This window comes from Ranitomeya imitator, chromosome 7 (genome assembly GCF_032444005.1).
Source record: "Ranitomeya imitator isolate aRanImi1 chromosome 7, aRanImi1.pri, whole genome shotgun sequence".
NCBI lineage: Eukaryota > Metazoa > Chordata > Amphibia > Anura > Dendrobatidae > Ranitomeya > Ranitomeya imitator.
In genome coordinates, this window is record NC_091288.1 from 100,833,126 (window position 1) to 100,858,858 (window position 25,733).

General features: G+C 44.5%; 1 protein-coding gene across 5 annotated transcripts in view; it reads right to left on the minus strand.

Moving 5' to 3' along the window:
• The window catches only part of CPO (carboxypeptidase O), a 600,072-nt gene that overhangs the window by 158,328 nt on the left and 416,011 nt on the right, over positions 1-25,733 (minus strand). For all 5 annotated transcript variants that reach the window (XM_069733693.1, XM_069733695.1, XM_069733697.1 and 2 more), the window contains 2 exons: positions 9,794-9,869; positions 1,336-1,460 (listed from right to left, as the gene is read on the minus strand). In XM_069733693.1, coding sequence (XP_069589794.1) covers positions 1,336-1,460; positions 9,794-9,869 — 201 coding nt within the window. The remainder of the gene's footprint in view (positions 1-1,335; positions 1,461-9,793; positions 9,870-25,733) is intronic.

The window sequence follows — 25,733 nt, forward strand, 5'->3', positions numbered from 1 at the left end:
GCCTGTTAAAATTTAAATGTCCATCTCTTTGATAGGGAGGGTTGTTGGTGGGTATGATCAGGCTAAAATCATTCCTAACCGGACACAGAAACTATTTTATTGGGTCCCTTTAAAAACACCCATTCTATCTAAAACCTAACGCCAAGAATGAAGAAAAGTAAGCTATCAGACGCATATACAGCTCTGGCAAAAATTAAGAGACCACTGCAAAATGTTCAGTTTGTCTGATTTTTCTCTTTATAGGTATATTTTTGAGCAAAATGTAAATTGTTCCTTTATTCTATAAACTTCTGACAACATGTCTCTGGATTTCCAAGAAATACATTTTGTAGTTTTTTTTTTTTTTTAAACCCAGTGCTTTCAGACCTCAAATAATGAAAGAAAACAAGTTCATAATCATTAAGAAACAACAATACTAATGTTTTAACTCAAAAAGAGTTCAGAAATCAATATTTTGCGGAATAACCATGATTTTTAATCACAGCTTTCATGCGTCTTGGCATGCTTTCCACCAGTCTTTCACACTGCTCCTGGCACAAAAATGTAAGCAGTTCTTCTTTGTTTGATGGCTTGTGACTATCCATCATCCTCTTGATCAGGGGTGTCAAACTGCATTCCTCGAGGGCTGCAAACAGGTCATGTTTTCAGGATTTCCTTGTACTGCACAGGTGATAATTTAATCACCAACTCATTATCTGCGTAGGTGATTAAATTATCACCTTTGCAGTACAAGGAAATCCTGAAAACATGACCTGTTTGCAGCCCTCAAGGAATGCAGTTTGACACCCCTGCTCTTGATTACATTGCAGAGGTTTTCAATGGGGTTCAGGTCTGGAGATTGGGCTGCCCATGACAGGGTTTTGAATTGGTGGTCTCTTAATTTTTGCCAGAGCTGTATAACGTGACAGTATTCCCCAGTTGCTGCCTTGTGACTCCCGTGTGGCCCGTGTGTATGGTTAGTGTGTATTATACATACTGTAAGTGTCTAGGAATGGCTATAAAGATATATCTGAGGTCTTGCTGTCTTATAGGTCCTTACAATAAGGAAATATGAGAGGATAGATCCAATATTATTGGTCTTTCATATAATTTTCCTTCCCTGAGCCAAAAAGATTGCTTGCTCTGAACTTTTCTTTTTTTTTGTTTTTGAGTACTGATTGTATAGTAATCTTGCGATTGAAAATAATAATGCCTGTGTAAAAGTAGATTGTTTTCTGCACCTTCGAACATGCCTGATGTGCACTCTCCACTTCAGCGTGTCACTGCATGACTGATACTCAATTCCAACCAAAGTCTAGAAGATTAAAACTGCTCAACTCACATCAGTTCACTTACTTAAAAGATAGTGAACAGTGAAGCATGGCTTCGTTCACGGGCTGCAGAGCAATGGATGGGATCCTGACATGCACTACACTTCTGACATTGATATCTTCTGGCTGGAGAGGCTTCCATAGATCCAACTGTTGGAAAATAATAATAATAATAATAATAAATCACACATCATGCAGTTTATGAACAGAACAAGGCTCACAATGAATGATACCTAGGAATAATGGTCATTAGTATTCAGTATGAAGAAGGACAGGCTGAGATTTACTGCGCTACACGCATGCCATGCTTAATTGCTTTCCCTCCACATTAATTACTCTATATCTGTAATTCACAAGAAGCCAGGTGAATCTGCAGTAATGAGGTCTAATAAAAGGCTCTGTGGTAGAACACTTTAGATGGCCCATCAACAAAGCTACATTTACACATTGTATTTACCAATATCTATGGTGGTCATATTTGGCTACATATGATGGTATGTCTCATACAGTTTAACCATATATAAGATGAAGACAATAGACAAATTATCTGGGAGTGAGGCTAACGTGGGACATTTGTTATGGCTGGCAATCAGGCAACACAGCGTGCAGTAATCAGCGCACATACAGAGATCTGGCAATAACCAAAAACAATAGGACGAGCTCTGAGACGTGGAATCTCTGTAGACTGCAGTACCTGATCTATCCTCACACAACTATAAGCAGCAGTGGATTGCGCCTATCAACTACCTATGCAACTCGGCACTGCCTGAGGAGCTGACTAGCCTGAAGATAGAAATACAAGCCTGACTTACCTCAGAGAAATACCCCAAAGGAATAGGCAGCCCCCCACATATAATGACTGTTAGCAAGAAGAAAAGACAAACGTAGGAATGAAATAGATTCAGCAAAGTGAGGCCCGATATTCTAGACAGAGCGAGGATAGCAAAGAGAACTATGCAGTCTACAAAAAACCCTAAAACGAAAACCACGCAAAGGGGCAAAAAGACCCACCGTGCCGAACTAACAGCACGGCGGTGCACCCCTTTGCTTCTCAGAGCTTCCAGCAAAAGTTAATAGCAAGCTGGACAGAAAAAACAGAAAACAAACTAGAAGCACTTATCTAGCAGAGCAGCAGGCCCAAGGAAAGATGCAGTAGCTCAGATCCAACACTGGAACATTGACAAGGAGCAAGGAAGACAGACTCAGGTGGAGCTAAATAGCAAGGCAGCCAACGAGCTCACCAAAACACCTGAGGGAGGAAGCCCAGAGACTGCAATACCACTTGTGACCACAGAAGTGAACTCAGCCACAGAATTCACAACAGTACCCCCCCCTTGAGGAGGGGTCACCGAACCCTCACCAGAACCCCCAGGCCGACCAGGATGAGCCACATGAAAGGCACGAACAAGATCTGGGGCATGGACATCAGAGGCAAAAACCCAGGAATTATCTTCCTGAGCATAACCCTTCCATTTGACCAGATACTGGAGTTTCCGTCTAGAGACACGAGAATCCAAAATCTTCTCCACAATATACTCCAATTCCCCCTCCACCAAAACAGGGGCAGGAGGCTCCACAGATGGAACCATAGGTGCCACGTATCTCCTCAACAACGACCTATGGAATACATTATGTATGGAAAAGGAGTCTGGGAGGGTCAGACGAAAAGACAAACGTAGGAATGAAATAGATTCAGCAAAGTGAGGCCCGATATTCTAGACAGAGCGAGGATAGCAAAGAGAACTATGCAGTCTACAAAAAACCCTAAAACGAAAACCACGCAAAGGGGCAAAAAGACCCACCGTGCCGAACTAACAGCACGGCGGTGCACCCCTTTGCTTCTCAGAGCTTCCAGCAAAAGTTAATAGCAAGCTGGACAGAAAAAACAGAAAACAAACTAGAAGCACTTATCTAGCAGAGCAGCAGGCCCAAGGAAAGATGCAGTAGCTCAGATCCAACACTGGAACATTGACAAGGAGCAAGGAAGACAGACTCAGGTGGAGCTAAATAGCAAGGCAGCCAACGAGCTCACCAAAACACCTGAGGGAGGAAGCCCAGAGACTGCAATACCACTTGTGACCACAGAAGTGAACTCAGCCACAGAATTCACAACAGACATTTCTCCAAGGGAAGGAATATGCCACAGGGTTACTGCAACAGAGAGGACCTAGAATACCGCAGCGTCTGATTGCTCCTACTCCTGCACTGAAAAGAAGCACTTCTGTTCTTTTTAAATGGTGTTTATTTCTTTTGGCAGTACAGGAGTTAATCAGCCATGTTGGGAGCTCTGGGAGTCTTTGCTCCCAGCTGAGCTTGGTTAGCCACTCCTAACCCCTTTATAATTGGGAGCTGTTTGTAACACATTGTCAGAGCTAGCTTATGCTGCATGGCTTGGAGGAGAGGTGTTTTGGTGCTTGTGTTGAGAAGGAGTTTGGAGGAGTTATGTGACTGTTGTGTGGACTTGTAAGTATGATAATTCCTTTCCATCTTCTTATTTTGTTTTTTCTCCATCTTCCAATTTCTGGGGCATTCCTCTTTTATACGTGAGTGAATATTTGTATGCCTGGTATTTTCATTTACCATTGTTCATGTTGCCTTGTTTGTCGGGTTGGTGTACTGTGGTGCATGGCAGCTCCCCTCTTCCCTGGGTTGGGTAAGGAAACAGACTGATGGCAAGGCAAAAGGTGGAGGCCCGGCATCTTCACCTTCAGAAGTATCCCAGGGAATAGGGCAAGCTAGGGTGCCCCCTAGTGTTCGGGACAGGGAAGGAGCCCCTGGTCCTGGGTCACCCGACAGCTGAGTAGTGACTAGTGTTGAGCGATACCGTCCGATACTTGAAAGTATCGGTATCGGATAGTATCGGCCGATACCCGAAAAATATCGGATATCGCCGATACCGATATCCGATACCAATACAAGTCAATGGGACATCAAGTATCGGAAGGTATTCTCATGGTTCCCAGGGTCTGAAGGAGAGGAAACTCTCCTTCAGGCCCTGGGATCCATAGGGATGTGTAAAATAAAGAATTAAAATAAAAAATATTGATATATTTACCTCTCCGGCGGCCCCTGAACTCAGCGCGGGTAACCGGCAGGCTTCTTTGTTCAAAATCAGCGCTTTTAGGACCTGAGAATCACGTCCCGGCTTCTGATTGGTCGCGGGCCGCCCATGTGACCGCCACGCGACCAATCACAAGCCGCGACGTCACCGCAAGCTATTAGCGCGCTCATTTTTGAAAAATGAGCGCGTTAATGACTTTCAAAGACGTAGCGGCTTGTGATTGGTCGCGGCCACGCGACCAATCACAAGCCGCGACGTCACCGCAAGCTATTAACGCGCTCATTTTTAAAAATGAGCGCGTTAATGGCTTTCAAAGACGTAGCGGCTTGTGATTGGTCGCGTGGCCGCGACCAATCACAAGCCGCTACGTCTTTGAAAGTCATTAACGCGCTCATTTTTCAAAAATGAGCGCGCTAATAGCTTGCGGTGACGTCGCGGCTTGTGATTGGTCGCGTGGCGGTCACATGGGCGGCCCGCGACCAATCAGAAGCCGGGACGTGATTCTCAGGTCCTAAAAGCGCTGATTTTGAACAACGAAGCCTGCCGGTTACCCGCGCTGAGTCCAGGGGCCGCCGGAGAGGTAAATATATCAATATTTTTTATTTTAATTCTTTATTTTACACATCTCTATGTATCCGATACCGATACCCGATACCACAAAAGTATCGGATCTCGGTATCGGAATTCCGATACCGCAAGTATCGGCCGATACCCGATACTTGCGGTATCGGAATGCTCAACACTAGTAGTGACAGAATGTTTCTGTTGTGTTCTAAATTGACATTAGCAATGGCCTCCATACAAAATGCATACCAATTAACCAGTTTTCCCACCCTCTTTTAAGTCTGAATCTGATGTTGCTATGAGAATCTCCACTCTTATGTGAGGACTAGGTATATGATGCTTCAGGTTGCAGGGTCACCAAGATTCTGTTCACATCATATGTTTGATCTTCATATTATGATTATTAAAAACTGTATTACATTTGTGTCCCAAGACAGTCTCTCTATGGCTAGATAACAGTTGGTACTCAGGTGACAAACAGCTTGTGGACATTATTGCAAAGATTCACAACAACATGGCATTTTAGTGAGGTATCCTCCCATTTTTTTACCTTAAATCCTAATAAATGTGAACTTTACTGACTGAACTCATAGGTCGCAATCCACAGGATAGTCTCCTATTAATGGTTAGGTTGCAGGGTCAGAAATTTGGTCAAAATAGATCTGTGTCAGTAAACAGGTAGTTTGGTCCTGAAATCGGTGGCTGAAGACAGGATCAGGAGCCAATCATCCAGTCCACTAATATCCTGTTTTTTACTGATGATGAGCAGGAAACAATGGCCCTCTTCTCTTTTTTTTTGAGGAGTGCTGTTCTCGTTGAAATGAAACAGCTCTTTTCTGGAAGGAAAAAGCTAATTTGTGTCCCGTCTATTAACATAAAAGTACTAGTATCCAATTTCTAGATCCTCTCATTGATATAGAAATTGTATACTAGAAATTGTATACTAGAAATTGGATACTAGATCCTCTCATTGATATATATATATATTTTTAATTCCTATGAAGTTCTCACATGGTGTGGCTACTCGTTGATTACTTCATTTTGTAGCAAAAGAGTTATTTCACTTGGAAAGCCTTATGGCCTATCAAAACTGTCAGTTGTGAATGCAGCCTAACATGGGCTACAGCTATACGGAGACATTTAATAGTCGCACTTGTTTTCTATACAGTAAAGATGAGTAGATGAAATCACGGAACTCCAGTCCAGCGTCTAGGTCAGTGATACTTGGCCACTAGATGGGAGGCCCACGAATCTCTTACCTTCTGGTGTCCCCGGCATGACTTTTGATTAGCCAGGGCTGGCACAATGCCGTGTGTGTAATGTCGCACAGATGAAGATGTGCCAGCCCTGACAAATCAATAACTATGCAATGGATGCTTGAAGGTAAGAGATTCGCCAGCCTCCCATGTAGCAGCGAGGTGCTACTGACCTGGATGCTGAACGCGAGTCCTGTGAATCGATCTACTCATCTCTACTATACAGTAAACCTTAAGAAGTTTCCAAATTTCCAGAGTAGTAGGAGGCTTTAAAAACCTTATCTTTTCCATGCAGTTTAATCTCCAGACTTAGGCTGCTTTCACACATCAGTTTTTTGCCGTTAGGCTCAATCCGGCGAATTCTGAAAAAAACGGATCCAGCAAAAGTTGCCGCCGGATCCGTTTTTTTTCTCATAGACTTGTATTAGCGACGGATTGCGACGGATGGTCTCACATTTCTTAAATTTTTTGCCGGATCCGTCGAAAATTGGCTTTCCGGCGGCTGAAAAAAAAATGGACATAGTAACTTTTTTGGGTCCGTTGAAAAAATGGACAGCGACGAATCACTCACCGTCTGTTGTTTGCTAGAATGGAAGCCTATGGTGCCAGATCTGTTAAATGATGGATATTTTATCTGAGCATGCTCCAATCTTGTTGGATCCAATTAGCTGGATCAGCTAGTCGGGTCCGTTGACAAAATGGATCCGTCGCATCAGTTTTTCACAATCTGTGACGGGTCCGTTTTTTTCAACATTCGAAGGATTGTGCCTGACGCCAAAAAACTGATGTGTGAAAGCAGCCTAAAGAGAACTTGCAGCTCACTATCCCTTAAGAGCATTATGTGACCATAGAACTATGGGAGCTTTAGTGATAGTAATGCCCCAGACCATTAGAAAAGGATGGTCCCATCTTGCAGAAGCCCCCTGAGGAGATGAAGATAAGACCCTTGAGGAAGGAAACAGGAACAAAATTTAGCAATTTGAATATAAAGTTTAGGTACTGCATTTGTCAGGGCGGTAGTCAATGTGGGGCCTTTGAGAGTCCAAAGCAATACAGGTGTGTAACAGGGATAGAATAGTATCCTGACCTGCTATACTGTAGGACAACTACATGAATGTGATGTCAATAGGTGGTACCACAGTCGGGATGTACATACAGTAGAGACCAAAAGTTTGGACACACCTTCTCATTTAAAGATTTTTCAGTATTTTCGTGACTATGAAAATTGTGCATTCAAACTGAAGGCATCAAAACTATGAATTAACACATGTGGAATTATATACTTAAAAAGTGTGAAACAACTCAAAATATGTCTTAGATTCTAGGTTCTTCAAAGTTGCCACCTTTTGCTGTGATGACTGCTTTGCACATTCTTGGCATTCTCTTGATGAGCTTCAAAAAGTCGTCACCGGAAATAGTCTTCCAACAATCTTGAAGGAGTTCCCAAAGATGCTTAGCACTTGTTGGCCCTTTTGCCTTCATTCTGCGGTCCAGCTCACCCCAAACCATCTCGATTGGGTTAAGGTCTGGTGACTGTGGAGGCCAGGTCATCTGGCATAGCACCCCATCACTCTCCTTCCTGGTCAAATAGCCCTTACACAGCCTGGAGGTGTGTTTGCGGTCATCGTCCTGTTGAAAAATAAATGATGGTCCAACTAAACGCAAACCGGATGGAATAGAATGCCGCTGCAAGATGCTGTGGTAGCCATGCTGGTTCAGTATGCCTTCAATTTTGAATAAATCCCCAACAATGTCACGAGCAAAGCACCACCACACCATCACACCTCCTCCTCCATGCTTCCAGTTGGGAACCAGGCATGTAGAGTCCATGCATGCACAAAGACACGGTGGTTGGAACCAAAGATCTCAAATTTGGACTCATGAGACCAAAGCACAGATTTCCACTGGTCTAAAGTCCATTCCTTCTGTTCTTTAGCCCAAACAAGTCTCTTCTGATTGTTGCCTGTCCTTAGCAGTGGTTTCCTAGCAGCTATTTTACCATGAAGGCCTGCTGCACAAAGTCTCCTCTTAACAGTTGTTGTAGAGATGTGTCTGCTGCTAGAACTCTGTGTGTCATTGACCTGGTCTCTAATCTGAGCTGCTGTTAATCTGCGATTTCTGAGGCTGGTGACTCAGATAAACTTATCCTCAGAAGCAGAGGTGACTCTTGGACTTCCTTTCCTGGGGCGGTCCTCATGTGAGCCAGTTTCTTTGTAGCGCTTGATGGTTTTTGCCACTGCACTTGTGGACACTTTCAAAGTTTTCCCAATTTTTCGGACTGACTGACCTTCATTTCTTAAAGTAATGATGGCCACTCGTTTTTCTTTACTTAGCTGCTTTTTTCTTGCCATAATACAAATTCTAACAGTCTATTCAGTAGGACTATCAGCTGTGTATCCACCAGACTTCTGCTCAACAGAACTGATGGTCCCAACCCCATTTATAAGGCAAGAAATCCCACTTATTAAACCTGACAGGGCACACCTGTGAAGTGAAAACCATTCCCGGTGACTACCTCTTGAAGCTCAGCAAGAGAATGCCAAGAGTGTGCAAAGCAGTCATCAAAGCACAAGGTGGCTACTTTGAAGAACCTAGAATATAAGACATATTTTCAGTTGTTTCACACTTTTTTGTTAAGTATATAATTCCACATGTGTTAATTCATAGTTTTGATGCCTTCAGTGTGAATTTACAATTTTCATAGCGATGAAAATATAGAAAAATCTTTAAATGAGGTGTGTCCAAACTATTGGTCTGTACTGTATGTACCACCATGCTCATCGGTATCCCCACCAACAAAAAAATTGTAATAGCACTTATTTCAAAGAAAGTTTTCACAGTGATGAAATGAAAATATAAACACAATACTTAAACTACATGGTGCGCAAAGAACAAAAATAACTTAAAGACACAAAAAACAACTCTCACATCCTCTCCAACCCCACCAAAAATAACTAAAATATAATTTATTTATACCCTAAAATGGTTCTATTAAAAATGTGTTGTAATATTGAAAGCAAAAAAAGCAAATGGTAGCATGTTGTGGTTATTTTTTTTTTTTGCATAAGAAACATGCAATTATTATGTAAAGGTAGTAAACAGAAAAACAACTGTTTGTATTCCAATACACGGAATAAAGCTCTAGGGTCTCTCCATGCACAGAATCTTCCTTTGTCAGGGCTGGAAGTCCCGGCCTAACTTGAGAGGCCCTGAGAGGTTAGTGGTAATGTGAGTATAAGTATTTTTTAACCTTTTGATGGCCTCTCAAGGCTCAGAAAAATGTTGGCCAGTGGTCGCCATTTTGCTGAAACAGCAAAGAGTGGAATTACAAAACATCTGCATTTAAATTCCACCCAAATATATTGGTTCCTCTCTAGCTTGTATGATTACAGTGACATATCAGATGTTACATTTATTTCAGGGATAATAAAAGGATGAGTCAAACAAATTACGGAAGAACATTACATAATAGAAGGTATAAGGCTGGGGTCACTAGAGAATTATCATTTCATTAATAACAATAAAAAATCTGCGCAACAATATTTGTCACAATATTTCTATTTCTGTTTTTCTCCCTGAGTATAGCCATCTTTTATACCAACCTGGAAGGTCCTGCATACACGCTGAAAGCATTCAACTTGGTCCTTATGCTCTGGGATGATTTGTAAAACCTGGTCCCTAGATGAAAAAGAAGACTGATGGCTGGCACATCGAAATATATTCATCTCCATGTGGGCAATCACAATTCACATAGAAAACTGTTGTAACATGAAAGAGTTTTAACGATGCCGGTTTTAAGCTAGCGCCTAAATAAGAAATATATAGCAGCTCCTCCCCTGTCAAAGCTGACAATAATGAATCCTTTATGAATACATTCATGCCTTCCTCATTTAATAACTGTAGCGACCTTGAACATTTCTGCAGGATTCCTTTTTATCTGTCTTACATCTTAAATTCGCAGGCATGGTAATCTGCTAGAATCGATTTTTATTTTCCAAAAGAGAGGCGTTCTTAACCCTCTGAGGGAACAATTAATGTGCTTAATACAGCACTAAAGTTTAGCGCTAAATCTGAGGCATATCCCATCGAGAATACAGTTTACATGGTTTCTCCAATTTAGAGGTTTTATAGCATTTGTAGGCGAAATGGCTTCAGTATAACTTTTTACTACACTAAAGGGCATAGATTTTCTGTATACAGTTTCCTCATATAAAAATACATGCAAAATGAAAAGGTACATTTTAGAATCTGCTGCCTGTCACATCCCTACTGGTGTCTCTAAGAGGTTTTGTATGTAACTAACACACCTACACTTCATAATGTAAAGTTTTTCTGTGCTTTAACACCTTCTCGACCTTGAGTTTTTCCACTTTTAAGTTTCCGTTTTTTGCTCCCCTTCTTCTCTCAGAGACATAACTTTTTTATTTTTCCATCAATATGGCCATTTGAGGGCTTGCTTTTTGTGAGACGAGTTGTACTTTTGAACGACACTATTGGGTTTGCTGTATAAAATACTACAAAATGGGAAAAAATTGTGTGTGGTGAAATTGTAAAAAAGTGCAATTCCTCAATAGTTTTTTATATTGCTGTTCTATCACGTTCCCTAAATGCTACAACTGACCTGCCATTATGAGTCTCCAGGTCAGTATGAGTTTGTAGATACCAAACATGTCTATATTCTTTTTTATTTAAGTGGTGAAAAAAAAATCCAATGTTTGTAAAAAAAAAAAAAATCACAATTTTCCGAGACCCTGTAGCATCTACATTTTTCGTGATCTGGGGCTGGGTAAGTGCTGATTTATTGTGTGACAAGATTATTATTATTATTATTTATTTATTTATATAGCACCATTAATTCCATGGTACTGTACATGTGAAAAGGGGTTACATACAGGGTTATAGATATCGTTAACAGTAAACAAATTTACAATGACAGACTGGTACAGTGAGGAGAGGACCCTGTCCTTGCGGAATTACATTCTTCGGGATAATGGGGAAGAGACAGGAGGTCGGTGTGCTGCAACACTGGTGGTGGTGAGGCGGCTGCTCTGGTGGTGGTGAGGCGGCAGCTCGGGTGGTTGGTGAGGCGGCAGCTCGGGTGGTTGGTGAGGCGGCAGCTCTGGCAGTGGTGACGTGGCAGCTCGGGAGGTTGGTGACGTGGCAGCGACTCGGGTGGTTGGTGAGGCGGCAGCTCGGGTGGTTGGTGAGGCGGTTTTAAGATGACGTTTTTTAAAGATACCATTTTGGTGTTGATGCGGTCTTTTGATCACCCATTATTGCATTTTAATGCAATGTCGCGGTGACCAAAATAATGTATGTAATTCTGGCATTTTGATTTTTTTTTGTTACGCCATTTAGTGATTTAATTAATTCTATTTGTATATTGACAGATCGGTCATTTCTGAATGCGGTGATACCAAATATGATTTTTTTTTAAATAATTTTGTTTTACATTGAATGGGGCAAATGGGGGGTGAATTGAACTTCATATTTTTTTTTTTTTTTAAACTTTTTTTTACTTGCTTCAATAGTCTCCAAGGGAGACTAGAAGATGTGATTATTAGAAGCTTGCTTCCGCCCTGCTCTATGGAGCTAAAATGATCACTTGTTATGAGCGCCGACTGATGGGCTGCGCTCATAGCAATCCGGCAGTGACAGCCACACGGGTCTTCTGCAGACCGCGGGTTGTCATGCCTACATATCGGCGACCCGCATGTTAGGAGTTGAGTTTCCTCTGCTGCACAGGGGGAATCTCGACCCGTCTCCGCTGCGGTCTCCCATTCTCCTCCAGCCGCAGTGGAGTCTGCTCAGCAGGGACGTCGCTCCCAGTGTCTTGCTCGCTCTCACTCTGTACAAAGAGTTACTGCTGCTTCTTCAGCTCCTGCCATTAAAGTCAGTGCTGGTCAGCGGCGAGCGGACTTCCCTGGGACTAAGTCCTTGTTTGCGCACACTGAGCATGCCCAGAGCAAGATCTCCCGTTGGAGATCGGGGGTCATGTGCTCTGGCTCTGCAGCGCATTCCATTGGTCCTCTTGGCAGGCCCTGGAAGGGCAAAGTTTCTGTGGCCACTTCCTGTCCTGCAATTATATCAACTGCGCATGACCGCACGGCCATGCGCTAGTGTACAATTGAATACGTGTGTTTGTTGTGAGTGCAAGTCGTTCATTAAATACCCCTACCCTATTGTATGACTGTTCGCGTATGGAGTATGGCTGCTATCTAGCGCCCGACAAATCACTCAACGTGTCACACACGTATCAGCGTCTATTGCTGTGACCGCCAGTGCGGCACCACGCGCCAGTAGTGCGCTTCCTGACCCACGTCTGGGTGCTTAGTGGTGCCTGCCAGCACGGCACAGTTCGCACTTCGGTGCTCTAATTATAAGAGTTGCCTAACACACCCTGTTGCGGTGTTGTGTCAGCAAGTGGTCTAATCGGACTTCAATCCTAGTTGGGGTTAAGTTCGCTGACTGCTTGCTCGCCTTCTATGTGCGGTACCGCGATCCTGTGACGCAACAGGATCGCTTTCTTCACGTTGGGTGAAGTTTAACCCATGCGAGTATACTTATGAGTACCGCCATATAGTCCATCATTACTCAGCAGCAGGTTCCATCTCTGCACGGTGTGTCATGATTCCAATGGCAGGGAATCACAAAAGGACAAGCACCAAAGAGCTCTAGGGTGATGGAACCTGAGCTGACCGCGACCCTAAACCTGAACACACAAATAACAATAGCCGGGGAACGTGCCTACGTTGATCCTAGACGTCTCGCACCAGCCGAAGATCTAACTTCCCCTATTAGAAGAAACACAGACCTCTCTTGCCTCCAGAGAAATACCCCACAGAAATAGCAGCCCCCCACATATAATGACGGTGAAATGAGAGGAAGGCACATACACAGTATGAAAACAGATTCAGCAAAATGAGGCCCGCTAAAACTAGATAGCAGAGGATACAAAAGTAAACTGCGTGGTCAGCAAGAAAAACCTTCAAAAAACCATCCTGTAATTACTTGAACTCATGTTCCAACTCATGGAACATGAGGAGCAGTTACAGCCCGCTAGAGCAACCAGCAGCAAAGAAACAATTATATGCAAGCTGGACAAGACAATAATAAAGCAAAACGTGGAACAAGAAAATCAAAAACTTAGCTTGTCCTGAAGATTACTGAAGCCAGAAGCTGAGGTAACAAAACACTCTGATAACCTTGATAGCCGGCGGGGAAATTACAAGAAAGCCCGGTTAAATAGGAAACTCCCAAATCCTAATAGAACAGGTGGACACCAGAGACAGCAGAACACAAATCACCCAGTACCATCAGTAACCACCAGAGGGAGCCCAAAAACAGAACTCACAACAGTACCCCCCCCTTGAGGAGGGGTCACCGAACCCTCACGAGAACCACCAGGGCGACCAGGATGAGCCCTATGAAAAGCGCGGACCAAATCATCAGCATGAACATCAGAGGCAACCACCCAAGAATTATCCTCCTGACCATAACCCTTCCACTTGACCAAATATTGGAGTTTCCGTCTGGAAACACGAGAATCCAAGATCTTCTCCACAACATACTCCAATTCTCCCTCCACCAGCACCAGAGCAGGAGGCTCAAGCGAAGGAACAACAGGTACCTCATACCTCCGCAACAACGACCGATGGAACACATTATGAATAGCAAACGATGCCGGGAGATCCAAACGAAACGACACAGGGTTAAGAATTTCCAAGATCCTATAAGGACCGATGAACCGAGGCTTGAACTTAGGAGAAGAGACCTTCATAGGAACAAAACGAGAAGACAACCACACCAAGTCCCCAACACGAAGTCGAGGACCCACGCGGCGACGGCGATTAGCAAACTGCTGAGCCTTCTCCTGGGACAACTTCAAATTGTCCACCACATGACTCCAAATCTGATGCAACCTATCCACCACCATGTCCACTCCAGGACAATCAGAAGGCTCCACCTGACCAGAGGAAAAACGAGGATGAAACCCCGAATTACAAAAGAAAGGAGAAACCAAGGTAGCAGAACTAGCCCGATTATTAAGGGCAAACTCGGCCAGCGGCAAAAAGGTAACCCAGTCATCCTGATCAGCAGAAACAAAACACCTCAAATAAGTTTCCAAGGTCTGATTAGTTTGCTCCGTCTGGCCATTCGTCTGAGGGTGGAATGCAGACGAAAAGGACAAATCAATGCCCATCTTAGCACAGAACGTCCGCCAAAATCTAGACACAAACTGGGATCCCCTGTCAGAAACGATGTTCTCCGGAATCCCATGCAAACGAACCACGTTCTGGAAAAACAGAGGGACCAACTCAGAGGAGGAAGGCAACTTAGGCAAGGGTACAAGATGAACCAATTTAGAAAAGCGGTCACACACAACCCAGATGACGGACATTTTTTGAGAGACAGGGAGATCCGAAATAAAGTCCATGGAAATGTGCGTCCAAGGCCTCTTCGGGATAGGCAAAGGTGACAACAATCCACTGGCTCGAGAACAGCAAGGCTTAGCCCGAGCACAAACCTCACAAGACTGCACAAAAGAACGCACATCCCTCGACAAGGAAGGCCACCAAAAAGACCTGGCCACCAAGTCTCTAGTACCAAATATTCCAGGATGACCTGCCAACGCAGAAGAATGGACCTCGGAGATGACTCTACTGGTCCAACTATCCGGAACAAACAGTCTCTCAGGCGGACAACGATCAGGTTTACCCACCTGAAACTCCTGCAAAGCACGTCGCAAGTCTGGGAAGACGGCCGACAAAATCACCCCATCCCTAAGGATACCAGTGGGCTCAGAATTTCCAGGGGAGTCAGGCACAAAACTCCTAGAAAGAGCATCCGCCTTCACATTCTTTGAACCTGGCAGGTATGAAACCACAAAATTGAAACGAGAGAAAAACAGTGACCAACGAGCCTGTCTAGGATTCAGACGCCTGGCAGACTCAAGGTAAATCAGATTTTTGTGATCAGTCAAGACCACCACACGATGTCTAGCACCCTCCAGCCAATGACGCCACTCCTCAAATGCCCACTTCATGGCCAAAAGTTCCCGATTATCAGACAAAAATACAGGAACCTCAGAACGAGTAGATGAAGCGATAGAAATCGGAGGTGCATCATCATGAACCCCCTGACATCCCCAGCTTAACACAGACATTGTTTTCCAGTCAAGGACTGGATTATGAGTTTGTAACTATGGCAGACCAAGTACTAGAACATCATGTAAATTATACAATACCAGGAAGCGAATCACCTCCTGATGAACGGGAGTCATACGCATGGTCACTTGTGTCCAGTACTGAGGTTTATTCATAGCTAAAGGTGTAGAGTCAATTCCCTTCAAAGGAATAGGGACTTCCAGAGGCTCAAGACTAAACCCACATCGCTTGGCAAATGACCAATCCATAAGACTCAGGGCAGCGCCTGAATCTACATACGGAAATGGATGATAATGAGCAAATCAGAGTCACAGACAGAATTAACTTAGACTGTAAAGTACTAATGGCAACAGACTTATCAACCTTTTTTGTGCGTTTAGAGCATGCTGATATAACATGAGCTGAATCACCACAATAAAAGCACAACCCATTTTTCCGCCTATAGTTTTGCCGTTCACTTCTAGACTGAACTCTATCACATTGCATTGTCTCAAGTGCCTGTTCAGAAGACACCGCCAAATGGTGCACAGGTTTGCGCTCCCGTAAACGCCGATCAATCTGAATAGCCATAGTCATAGACTCATTCAGACCCGTAGGCGCAGGGAACCCCACCATAACATCTTTAATGGCCTCAGAAAGGCCATCTCTGAACTTTGCAGCCAGGGCGCACTCATTCCACTGAGTAAGCACTGACCATTTCCGAAATTTTTGACAATATATTTCTGCTTCATCTTGCCCCTGAGAGAGAGCTAATAAAGCTTTTTCAGCCTGAATCTCCTGGTTAGGTTCCTCATAGAGCAAACCCAATGCCAGAAAAAACGCATCCACATTAAGCAACGCAGGATCCCCTGGTGCCAATGCAAATGCCCAATTTTGAGGGTCACCCCGCAGGAAAGATATAATAATCTTAACCTGCTGAGCAGGGTCTCCAGAAGAGCGAGATTTCAAAGAAAGGAACAGTTTGCAATTGTTCCTAAAATTCAGAAAACTAGATCTATCTCCAGCAAAGAACTCTGGAATAGGAATTCTAGGTTCAGACATAGGAGTATGTACAACAAAATCTTGTATATTTTGAACCTTAGCAGCAAGATTATTCAAGCTGGAAGCTAAACTCTGGACGTCCATGATAAACAGCTAAGGTCAGAGCCATTCAAGGATTAAGAGGAGGAAAAAAAAAAAAAAAAATCAGCCTGGCTGCAATTAAGGCTAGGCAGCAACCTCAGAGGAGAGAAAAAAAAAAAAAAAAACTTCCTCAGACTACTTTTCCTCCTACTTCAGCCCAAACATTTTGGCCGGCTATTCTGTCATGATTCCAATGGCAGGGAATCACAAAAGGACAAGCACCAAAGAGCTCTAGGGTGATGGAACCTGAGCTGACCGCGACCCTAAACCTGAACACAAAAATAACAATAGCCGGGGAACGTGCCTACGTTGATCCTAGACGTCTCGCACCAGCCGAAGATCTAACTTCCCCTATTAGAAGAAACACAGACCTCTCTTGCCTCCAGAGAAATACCCCACAGAAATAGCAGCCCCCCACATATAATGACGGTGAAATGAGAGGAAGGCACATACACAGTATGAAAACAGATTCAGCAAAATGAGGCCCGCTAAAACTAGATAGCAGAGGATACAAAAGTAAACTGCGCAGTCAGCAAAAAACCCTTCAAAAATCCATCCTGTAATTACTTGAACTCATGTTCCAACTCATGGAACATGAGGAGCAGTTACAGCCCGCTAGAGCAACCAGCAGCAAAGAAACAATTATATGCAAGCTGGACAAGACAAAAATAAAGCAAAACGTGGAACAAGAAAATCAAAAACTTAGCTTGTCCTGAAGATTACTGAAGCCAGAAGCTGAGGTAACAAAACACTCTGATAACCTTGATAGCCGGCTGGGAAATGACAAGAAAGCCCGGTTAAATAGGAAACTCCCAAATCCTAATAGAACAGGTGGACACCAGAGACAGCAGAACACAAATCACCCAGTACCATCAGTAACCACCAGAGGGAGCCCAAAAACAGAACTCACAACAACGGTGGACCCCGGGCTACGAACGCACCGTACACTATCAGTCTTATTATTTGGTGCGTTCCGCTAGCCCTAACATTACACTAGCGCCAGGGTCTGGCTAGTGATGACGGACAAACAGCAATCCCTGCGGTATATACAGCAGCTGGAGGGTAGGTTGGCGGCTCTCGAGAGCGCAACCTCAGCTGTGGATGTTACCGCAGTTGCTGTACAGGCTGCCAGCGTGGCTGCAGCAACTTTGTCCATTGCCACCCCTGTTCCGACATTTTCTCGCCTCCCGCTGCCAGAAAAATTTTCTGGTAATAGCAAATTTTGTAGGGGATTCGTGAGTCAGTGCTCTATTCATCTCGAGCTTCTGGCTGCATGTTTCCCCACAGAGCAGGCTAAGGTGGGATTTATTGTGTCTCTATTGTCGGACAGGGCGTTGGAATGGGCTACGCCGCTGTGGGAGCGTGGCGATAATGTGGAGCAGAGTGCTCCTCTGTTTTTGAGCACTTTAAAACAGGTCTTTTTAGGACCTCAAGTCACCCATGACACTGCGCTCCAACTGCTGGCATTAACTCAGGGTGAGTCCTTGGTCAGTCATTTTGCCGTCCAATTCCGCACTTTAGCATCTGAGCTGGAATGGTCGGATAAAGCTCTTATCCCCATATTTTGGAGGGGCTTGGCTGACCATGTAAAGGACGCTCTGGCCACTAGGGAGATTCCTGCCACACTGGAGGAGTTAATAACAGTCTCCACTCGAATTGACCTCCGTTTTAACGAGCGGAGGTTAGAGCGAGCCCAGTGTAGGCAGAGGTTTCGGCTGGCTCCTACTTTCGCCAAACCTCTGGAATCTCAGGTCCTTGTTCCTGAGTCACATGAGGCCAGGGAAGTGTCACAAGCGGGACCTAAGTCCCGGACCGCTTGTGCACTCAGGGTCTGTCATGTTTGCCAGCAGTCTGGACATTTAGCCACCAGATGTCCTCAGCGGTCGAGGAAACGTCAGCGTCTAGTGGTCGTAGGTGGAGGTACACTAGACACGGCGACGTTTGCCTCTAAATTGTCCTTTAAGGGGACAATTACTATAGGCTCATTCTCCCACTCGGTAGAGCTCTGCGTGGATTCTGGGGCGGAGGGCAATTTTATGTCTTCTGCCTTCGCCCAACGCCACGCAATACCTCTGGTTATGCTAGCTCAACCTGTAACGGTACGAGTGGTGAATGGGTCGACTCTGCCCTCACAGATAACTCACCAGACCATCCCTTTTACTCTGTCCATGTCGCCATCTCATCAGGAGATTATTTCTCTGCTCGTCATTCCAGAGGGAATTGATGAAGTCCTGTTGGGAATACCTTGGCTACGGTACCACTCTCCTCATATCGAGTGGTCCTCAGGCAGAATTCTGGGATGGGGTGAATCTTGTGGGGGTAGGTGTCAGAGGGAGTGCGTTCAGGTAGCTACAACTGAGGTACCCGCAGATCTTTCCTCTCTCCCCAAGCAGTATTGGTCGTATGCAGACGTATTCTCCAAAAAGGCGGCGGAGACCCTTCCGCCCCATCGCCCCTATGACTGTCCTATTGACCTCTTGCCTGGTGCTGAGCCTCCCCGGGGTCGAGTCTATCCGCTATCTCTCCCGGAAATGGAGGCAATGTCACAGTACATCCAGGAAAATCTGGCAAGAGGGTTCATCAGGAAGTCAGTGTCACCTGCTGGGGCAGGGTTCTTCTTCATGCAGAAGAAGAGTGGGGAATTGCGTCCATGCATAGACTACAGGGGTCTTAACGCCATCACCATTAAGAATAAATATTTATTGTGGTCATGGATCATGGTAATTACATTCAGATGTGCGTTTCCATTCTTTCTGATAGATCATCTTATGAGATACTGAAAAATGATCCAACGATGGATTATACTGCTGAGTTGTCACGTATTTTGGCACGGGCCTTTGATTTGAGACTCATTTCTAAAAATGAATTAAATTTTTTGTTACCCAAATTTCCTGTGGTGTCTACCTTTTATGCCCTGCCCAAAATCCATAAGGGCTTGAGTCCCCTTAAAGGACGCCCTATAGTGTCGGGGGTTGATGCCTTATCTCAAAACTCGAGTGTTTACCTGGACAGGTTACTAAGATCTTTTGTTACAGCTCTCCCCTCGTATATTAGGGACACTAGTGACCTTCTAACCAAACTAGAGGGGGTCATAATTGAGTCTGACACCATCATCGCCTCCATAGATGTGGAGGCGTTGTACAGTAGCATTCGACATAAAGATGGACTGGGAGCTATTGGATACTTCCTCAACACCAGAGGAGTGCATTGTGGACGCCATAATGCATTTTTACTTGAACTTTTGGAGTTCGTTCTGCAGCGAAATTATTTTCTCTTTGGCGGGAAGTACTACCACCAGCTCAGGGGCACAGCGATGGGGAGCCCTTGTGCCCCCACATATGCTAATTTGCTCCTGGGCTGGTGGGAGGATAATTTTGTTTTCAAAGACGAGGATGAAACGTGGAGCCCCAGGATTGTTTTCTGGGGACGTTTCATAGATGATATTCTTGTCTTGTGGAAGGGTGATGCCTGTTCTTTTACTGGTTTCGTTAATTACCTCAATACCACCATTGAAGGTCTTTTTTTCACCTACGAGATCGGGGGACAGAGCATAAATTTCTTGGATGTCAGAATTTGCAGACAAATGGATGGCTCTCTCAGTACTACAATTTTTCGTAAACCAACAGCTACTAATAGCTTACTGAGATGGGAAAGCCACCACCCCTTTCCGCTAAAGAGAGGTATCCCTAAGGGACAGTTCCTGCGACTTCGGAGGAACTGTTCCTCCCTTAGTGACTTTGAGTATAAGTCACTTGAACTGCAAAATCGTTTCAGAGATAGGGGATATCCGCAGGACGTGATTGACTCTGCTTATCTTGCAGCACGTAGGTCAAATAGAACATCGCTACTGATACCTAAGACCAAAACTGATGGTTCAGCCATTACACGGCTAATTGGTACTTTTGATGACCAGTCTAGGAGGGTTTTCGAGATTTTTAAGCGACATTGGCAGATACTTAAATCGGACCCTGTTACGGGCAGTTTTGTGTCCCCACATCCGTCTATCACATATAGGAGGGGGAGGTCTATTAAGGATAGTATTGTCCATAGTCATTTTGTCCCCCCGAAAAAACAAAGCACGTGGTTAACTAATAGAGCCACTGGTACTTTTAAATGTGGACACTGTTCCTTCTGTAAATACATTGGGGTGTCTAAAACATTTAGTAGTTCAGCTACGGGAAGGATTTTTTCTAATAGGCAGTTTGCGAACTGTAAAACTGTTGGTTTGGTGTATCTGTGTACGTGTTCCTGTCCCAAGGACTATGTTGGAAAGACCAAACGTGAATTTCGGGTTCGCATTAGTGAGCACCTTGGAGACATTAGACACGGGAGAGATACACCAATAGCACGACACATCAATGTTGAACATGGGGGTGACACTGGGTCTGTATCGTTTAGAGTCATTGAAGTTATTACTCCCTCGGCTAGACTTGGGGATTTGGATAAGAGAATTCTACAACGTGAGTCTAGGTGGATTTACCTGCTCAGATCTATGAGTCCTGTTGGCCTGAATGAGCAGTTATCCTTTGCTAGTTTCATCTAGCTGCTTTTTCGTGGTTTTCCTGTATATGAACATATGGCCATATATATTTATATAGTTCATAATGAGGTCTATTTAGTTGATTCTCTCTGTATTTTACTATTGTATGACCGTGTATTTATTTTCGTTTTGTTCAAATAGCCACTTTCCATTATAGGTACTTTAGTAGTGGCTTTAATACGGTATATTATGTTCTAGTGTGTGTATTTTTATTTACCGCTGGTATTTTTTGCCTGTAGTAGCATTTTAATAGGCATTGCCTAACATCATATGAGGCAAGCAATACGTATGTATGGCTGCAGCTGTTTTCTTGTAGCGGTACGTAATTGCACCCCTATCCTCTATCTATTTGCCTATGCGCATGCGCGGCGGCTATGTGGTAAGCCGCTCCAGTGTGCTTTGGCTGCAGCGGCCATTTTCTTGTAGCCGTACATGGATGCGCCTTTATTTTCTATTTATCTGCCTATGCGCATGCGCGGCTGGTACGGCCATTACAACGCCGTTCTATTATGTAGCAGTCGCTACTGTGTTATGCTGGATGCAGGCGCCGCACGCTAGAACGTCACTTCCGGCTCACTCCACGTGGAGCCGGTTATCGGCACTATCTATCAGTGTATATAAAGATTGATATGGTGAGTGGCATACACCTTTACAGCTCCTCTATTTCGTGTGTGGCTGCCTACCCCTGATGAACCCCCGTCATTCCCTATGGGGGAGAAACGCGTCGGGCACTGTTTTGGGACAACATGATGACAGCTGATTTCGGCAACTTGTGATGAACCATCTGATATTCCGGTAGCTTTGTGATCTACACCTCGAGAGACCCCAGTGAATAGATAAGTACATTAGTGGCTGTATATCTTGCTACTTATCTCACTGTACCAATTGGATGATAGAGTCCTTTTTATTCGGTTGTTTGCATGAAGGAGTCTCTCCATATGTGTATTGGGTGTGATCTTTATCAATTTCTTTTGCTACCGTGTATTGTCTGTTACCTTAGTCCACGTTTTGATCTAACACTGCTATATCTATGGAGTGTGGCTAGTGTGAACATTTGTCTGCTACTTTATATGCTTGTTGTCCAGTTTTTCCATGACTATTGACATAGCATATTTTGTCTATTTTGGAGGACATGTTATAGTCTGTGTTCTACACTTATCACTGACACACTAAGACAGTGGTACAAGTGTGGACAACATTTAATAAGATTAATGTGGACGATATTTAACAAGATATAAACGAGATTAATGTGGACGTTACTGAACAAGATTCACTGTAGGAGTGTATATAATGATATCTTATTGTTTAATATAGGCATTAATATGCTATTTTATCCTATTTGGACAAAACATATATCTTTTCTACACTCCATGTACCCGTTGGGTTTAAACATCTGACTGCACTCTATTAGGTGGGCATGGCTCGTTTAGTTATTATGCTCTACAGTGCCTTTGTTCCTGTACTCAGGTGAACTACATTTATCTATTTCGATAGTGAGGGAGGCGTTATTTTGTAGACATTGCATCTTTTATTGCCCCCTCTGATACATTGACAAATTATACATATGTATATAATTTTTTTTGTGTTGTTTCTTGTGTTTAGTTTTTTTGCATTTTGTTCTGCTTTGTGTTTTTTCTCACGGGTATTGGAGTGATATGTGGGACATTATCTTTTGTCTATCTCTTTATTTAGGGATGGTTAGGGACCCTAGGGTCAGCCGTCGTTGAGTGGGGGCGCCTACCGCAGTAAATTAGGGTGCCAACCTCCACTGTCAGGTAGTTGTTTATTGATAGGTTCTTATAGGGCCCACCAGCTTTTCCTTATTATAGGTATCTTTTAGGGCTTGGTAGGGTGAGCCGTCGAGGAGTGGGGGCGCCTACCGCAGTAAATTAGGGTGCCAACCTCCACTGCCAGGCAGGGCTTATTGTAGCTTGACGTAGGGTCTTTATAGGTACATTTAATACTATTTTATCTTATACTTTGAAAAAACGGTCTTTTTAGATGTATTATTAAAAGTTATTTTTTAGGGATTCTTGTTTTTTTTGGTTTATACTCTCTTCTGGGATTCATAAGTATTGTAGGTTGGTTTAGTTTAGCATTAAGAATAAATACCCTTTGCCTTTGATATCTGAACTGTTCGATAGGCTTCGGGGAGCAAGGGTATTTACTAAATTAGATCTGCGGGGTGCTTACAACCTGATTCGCATCCGTGAGGGGGACGAATGGAAGACGGCTTTTAACACCAGGGATGGGCACTATGAATATCTGGTGATGCCCTTTGGGCTCTGTAATGCCCCAGCCGTTTTCCAAGACTTTGTGAATGATATCTTCCGGGATATGCTTTCCACCTCGGTCGCAGTCTATCTGGATGATATTCTCATCTACTCTCCAGATATTGACTCCCACCGGAGAGATGTTTGCAAAGTCTTCGACCTCCTACGGGCAAACTCCCTCTATGCCAAGTTGGAGAAGTGTATGTTTGAGCAGGAGTCCTTAACTTTCCTAGGCTACATCATCTCAGCCCAGGGATTGGCTATGGATCCTGCCAAACTACAGGCTGTGATGGACTGGCAGGAACCCCATTCTCTTAAAGCGGTGCAGCGCTTTATGGGGTTCATCAATTATTATCGCCAGTTCATCCCGCACTTCTCAACTTTGGTAGCTCCCTTGGTTGCCCTCACCAAGAAGGGGGCGAATCCCAAATTGTGGTCTGAGGAGGTCTCCAAGGCTTTTATCTCTATAAAGTCACACTTCGCTAGCGCTCCCATTCTTCATCGCCCCGATGTTGATAAGCCATTTATCATGGAGGTGGATGCCTCTTCTGTTGGTGCTGGAGCAGTCCTCTTCCAAAAGGATGCTCAAGGTCGGAAGCATCCTTGCTTCTTTTTCTCCAAGACCTTCGCACCAGCAGAGAGGAATTATTCCATCGGGGACAGGGAGTTGCTAGCCATGAAGTTGGCTTTCTCAGAGTGGAGACATCTCTTGGAGGGAGCACGTTTTCCCTTCCAAGTCTTCACAGATCACAAAAATTTGGTGTATCTGCAGACAGCTCAGCGGTTGAATTCTCGCCAGGCCAGATGGTCCTTGTTCTTCTCCCGGTTTCATTTCACCCTCCATTTCCTTTCTGGGGAGAAGAACATTCGGGCCGACGCTCTCTCTCGCTCCGTTGTGTCATCTGCGGAGGAGGAGGAGGAGCCTCGGCTTATTGTCCCCACCGAGAGTTTGAGAACCGTGGCCCCGGTTTCGCTGGAGTCTGTGCCCCCGGGCAAGACTTTTGTTCCATCTAGTTTGCGACCGGAGGTTCTCTCTTGGGCGCACTCGTCCAGGGTGGGTGGACATTTTGGTACTAAAAGGACATCAGTGTTGTGAGTTCTGTTTTTGGGCTCCCTCTGGTGGTTACTGATGGTACTGGGTGACTTGTCTTTCCTGGGTTTCTGGGTTCCACCTGTTCCATCAGCATATGGGAGTTTCCTATTTAACCTGGCTTTGCTGGCATTTCCTCGCCGGTTATCAATGTATCCAGTGTGTCTTGTTACCTCTGCTCCCTGCTCCTAGAACCTTCTGGACAAGCTAAGTTTGGATTTTCCTGTGTTGTGTTTTGCTTAATTTGGTTTTTAGTCCAGCCTGCAGATATGTGATTCTCTGCTGCTGGTTGCTCTAGTGGGCTGAAATTGCTTTTCATGTACCATGAGTTGGCACATGAGTTCAAGTAATTTCAGGATGGTTTTTTGAAGGGTTTTTCGCTGACCGCGCAGTTCACTTTTGTATCCTCTGCTATCTAGCTTTAGTGGGCCTCATTTTGCTGAAACTGTTTTCATACTACGTATGTGCTTTCCTCTCATTTCACCGTCATTATATGTGGGGGGCTGCTATTTGCTGTGGGGTATTTCTCTGGAGGCAAGAGAGGTCTGTGTTTCTTCTGATAGGGGAAGTTAGATCTTCAGCTGGAGCGAGACGTCTAGGATCATCGTAGGCACGTTCCCTGGCTACTTTTATTTGTGTGTTAGGTTCAGGGTCGCGGTCAGCTCAGGTTCCATCGCCCTAGAGCTTGTTTGTATCTGTGCTTGTCCTTTTTGTGATCCCCTGCCATTGGGATCATGACACATCAGAGTTACTGGCGAGGACATACTGGTGGCCGCATATGGCTCGTGATGTCACGGAGTACGTTCGGGCGTGTGTCTCTTGCGCCAGGAACAAGACTCCTCGGCAACGGCCAGCTGGGTTGCTTTATCCTCTGCCCGTGGCTGACAGGCCCTGGGAGATGGTCGGGATGGACTTTGTGGTTGGCTTACCCAAGTCTCGTAATTGCACCATTATCTGGGTGATCACCGATCATTTTTCCAAAATGGTGCATTTGGTGCCTCTTCCACGGCTACCATCTGCACGGGCGTTGGCTGTCTTGTTTATCAAGCATATCTTTCGCTTACACGGTATGCCAGACAAAATTGTTAGTGACCGGGGTCCCCAGTTTGCGTCTCGATTCTGGAGGGAGCTATGTCGTCTACTCAGTATTGAGTTAAATCTCTCTTCGGCATATCATCCCGAGACGAATGGGTTGGTAGAAAGGACCAAACAAACCTTGGTCACATATCTGCGACATTTTGTTTCTGCCAGACAGGATGACTGGGCATCCTTGCTACCGTGGGCAGAGTTTGCACTTAACAATGCCGTAGCCGACTCTACCGGTCAGACTCCATTCCTCTTAAATTACGG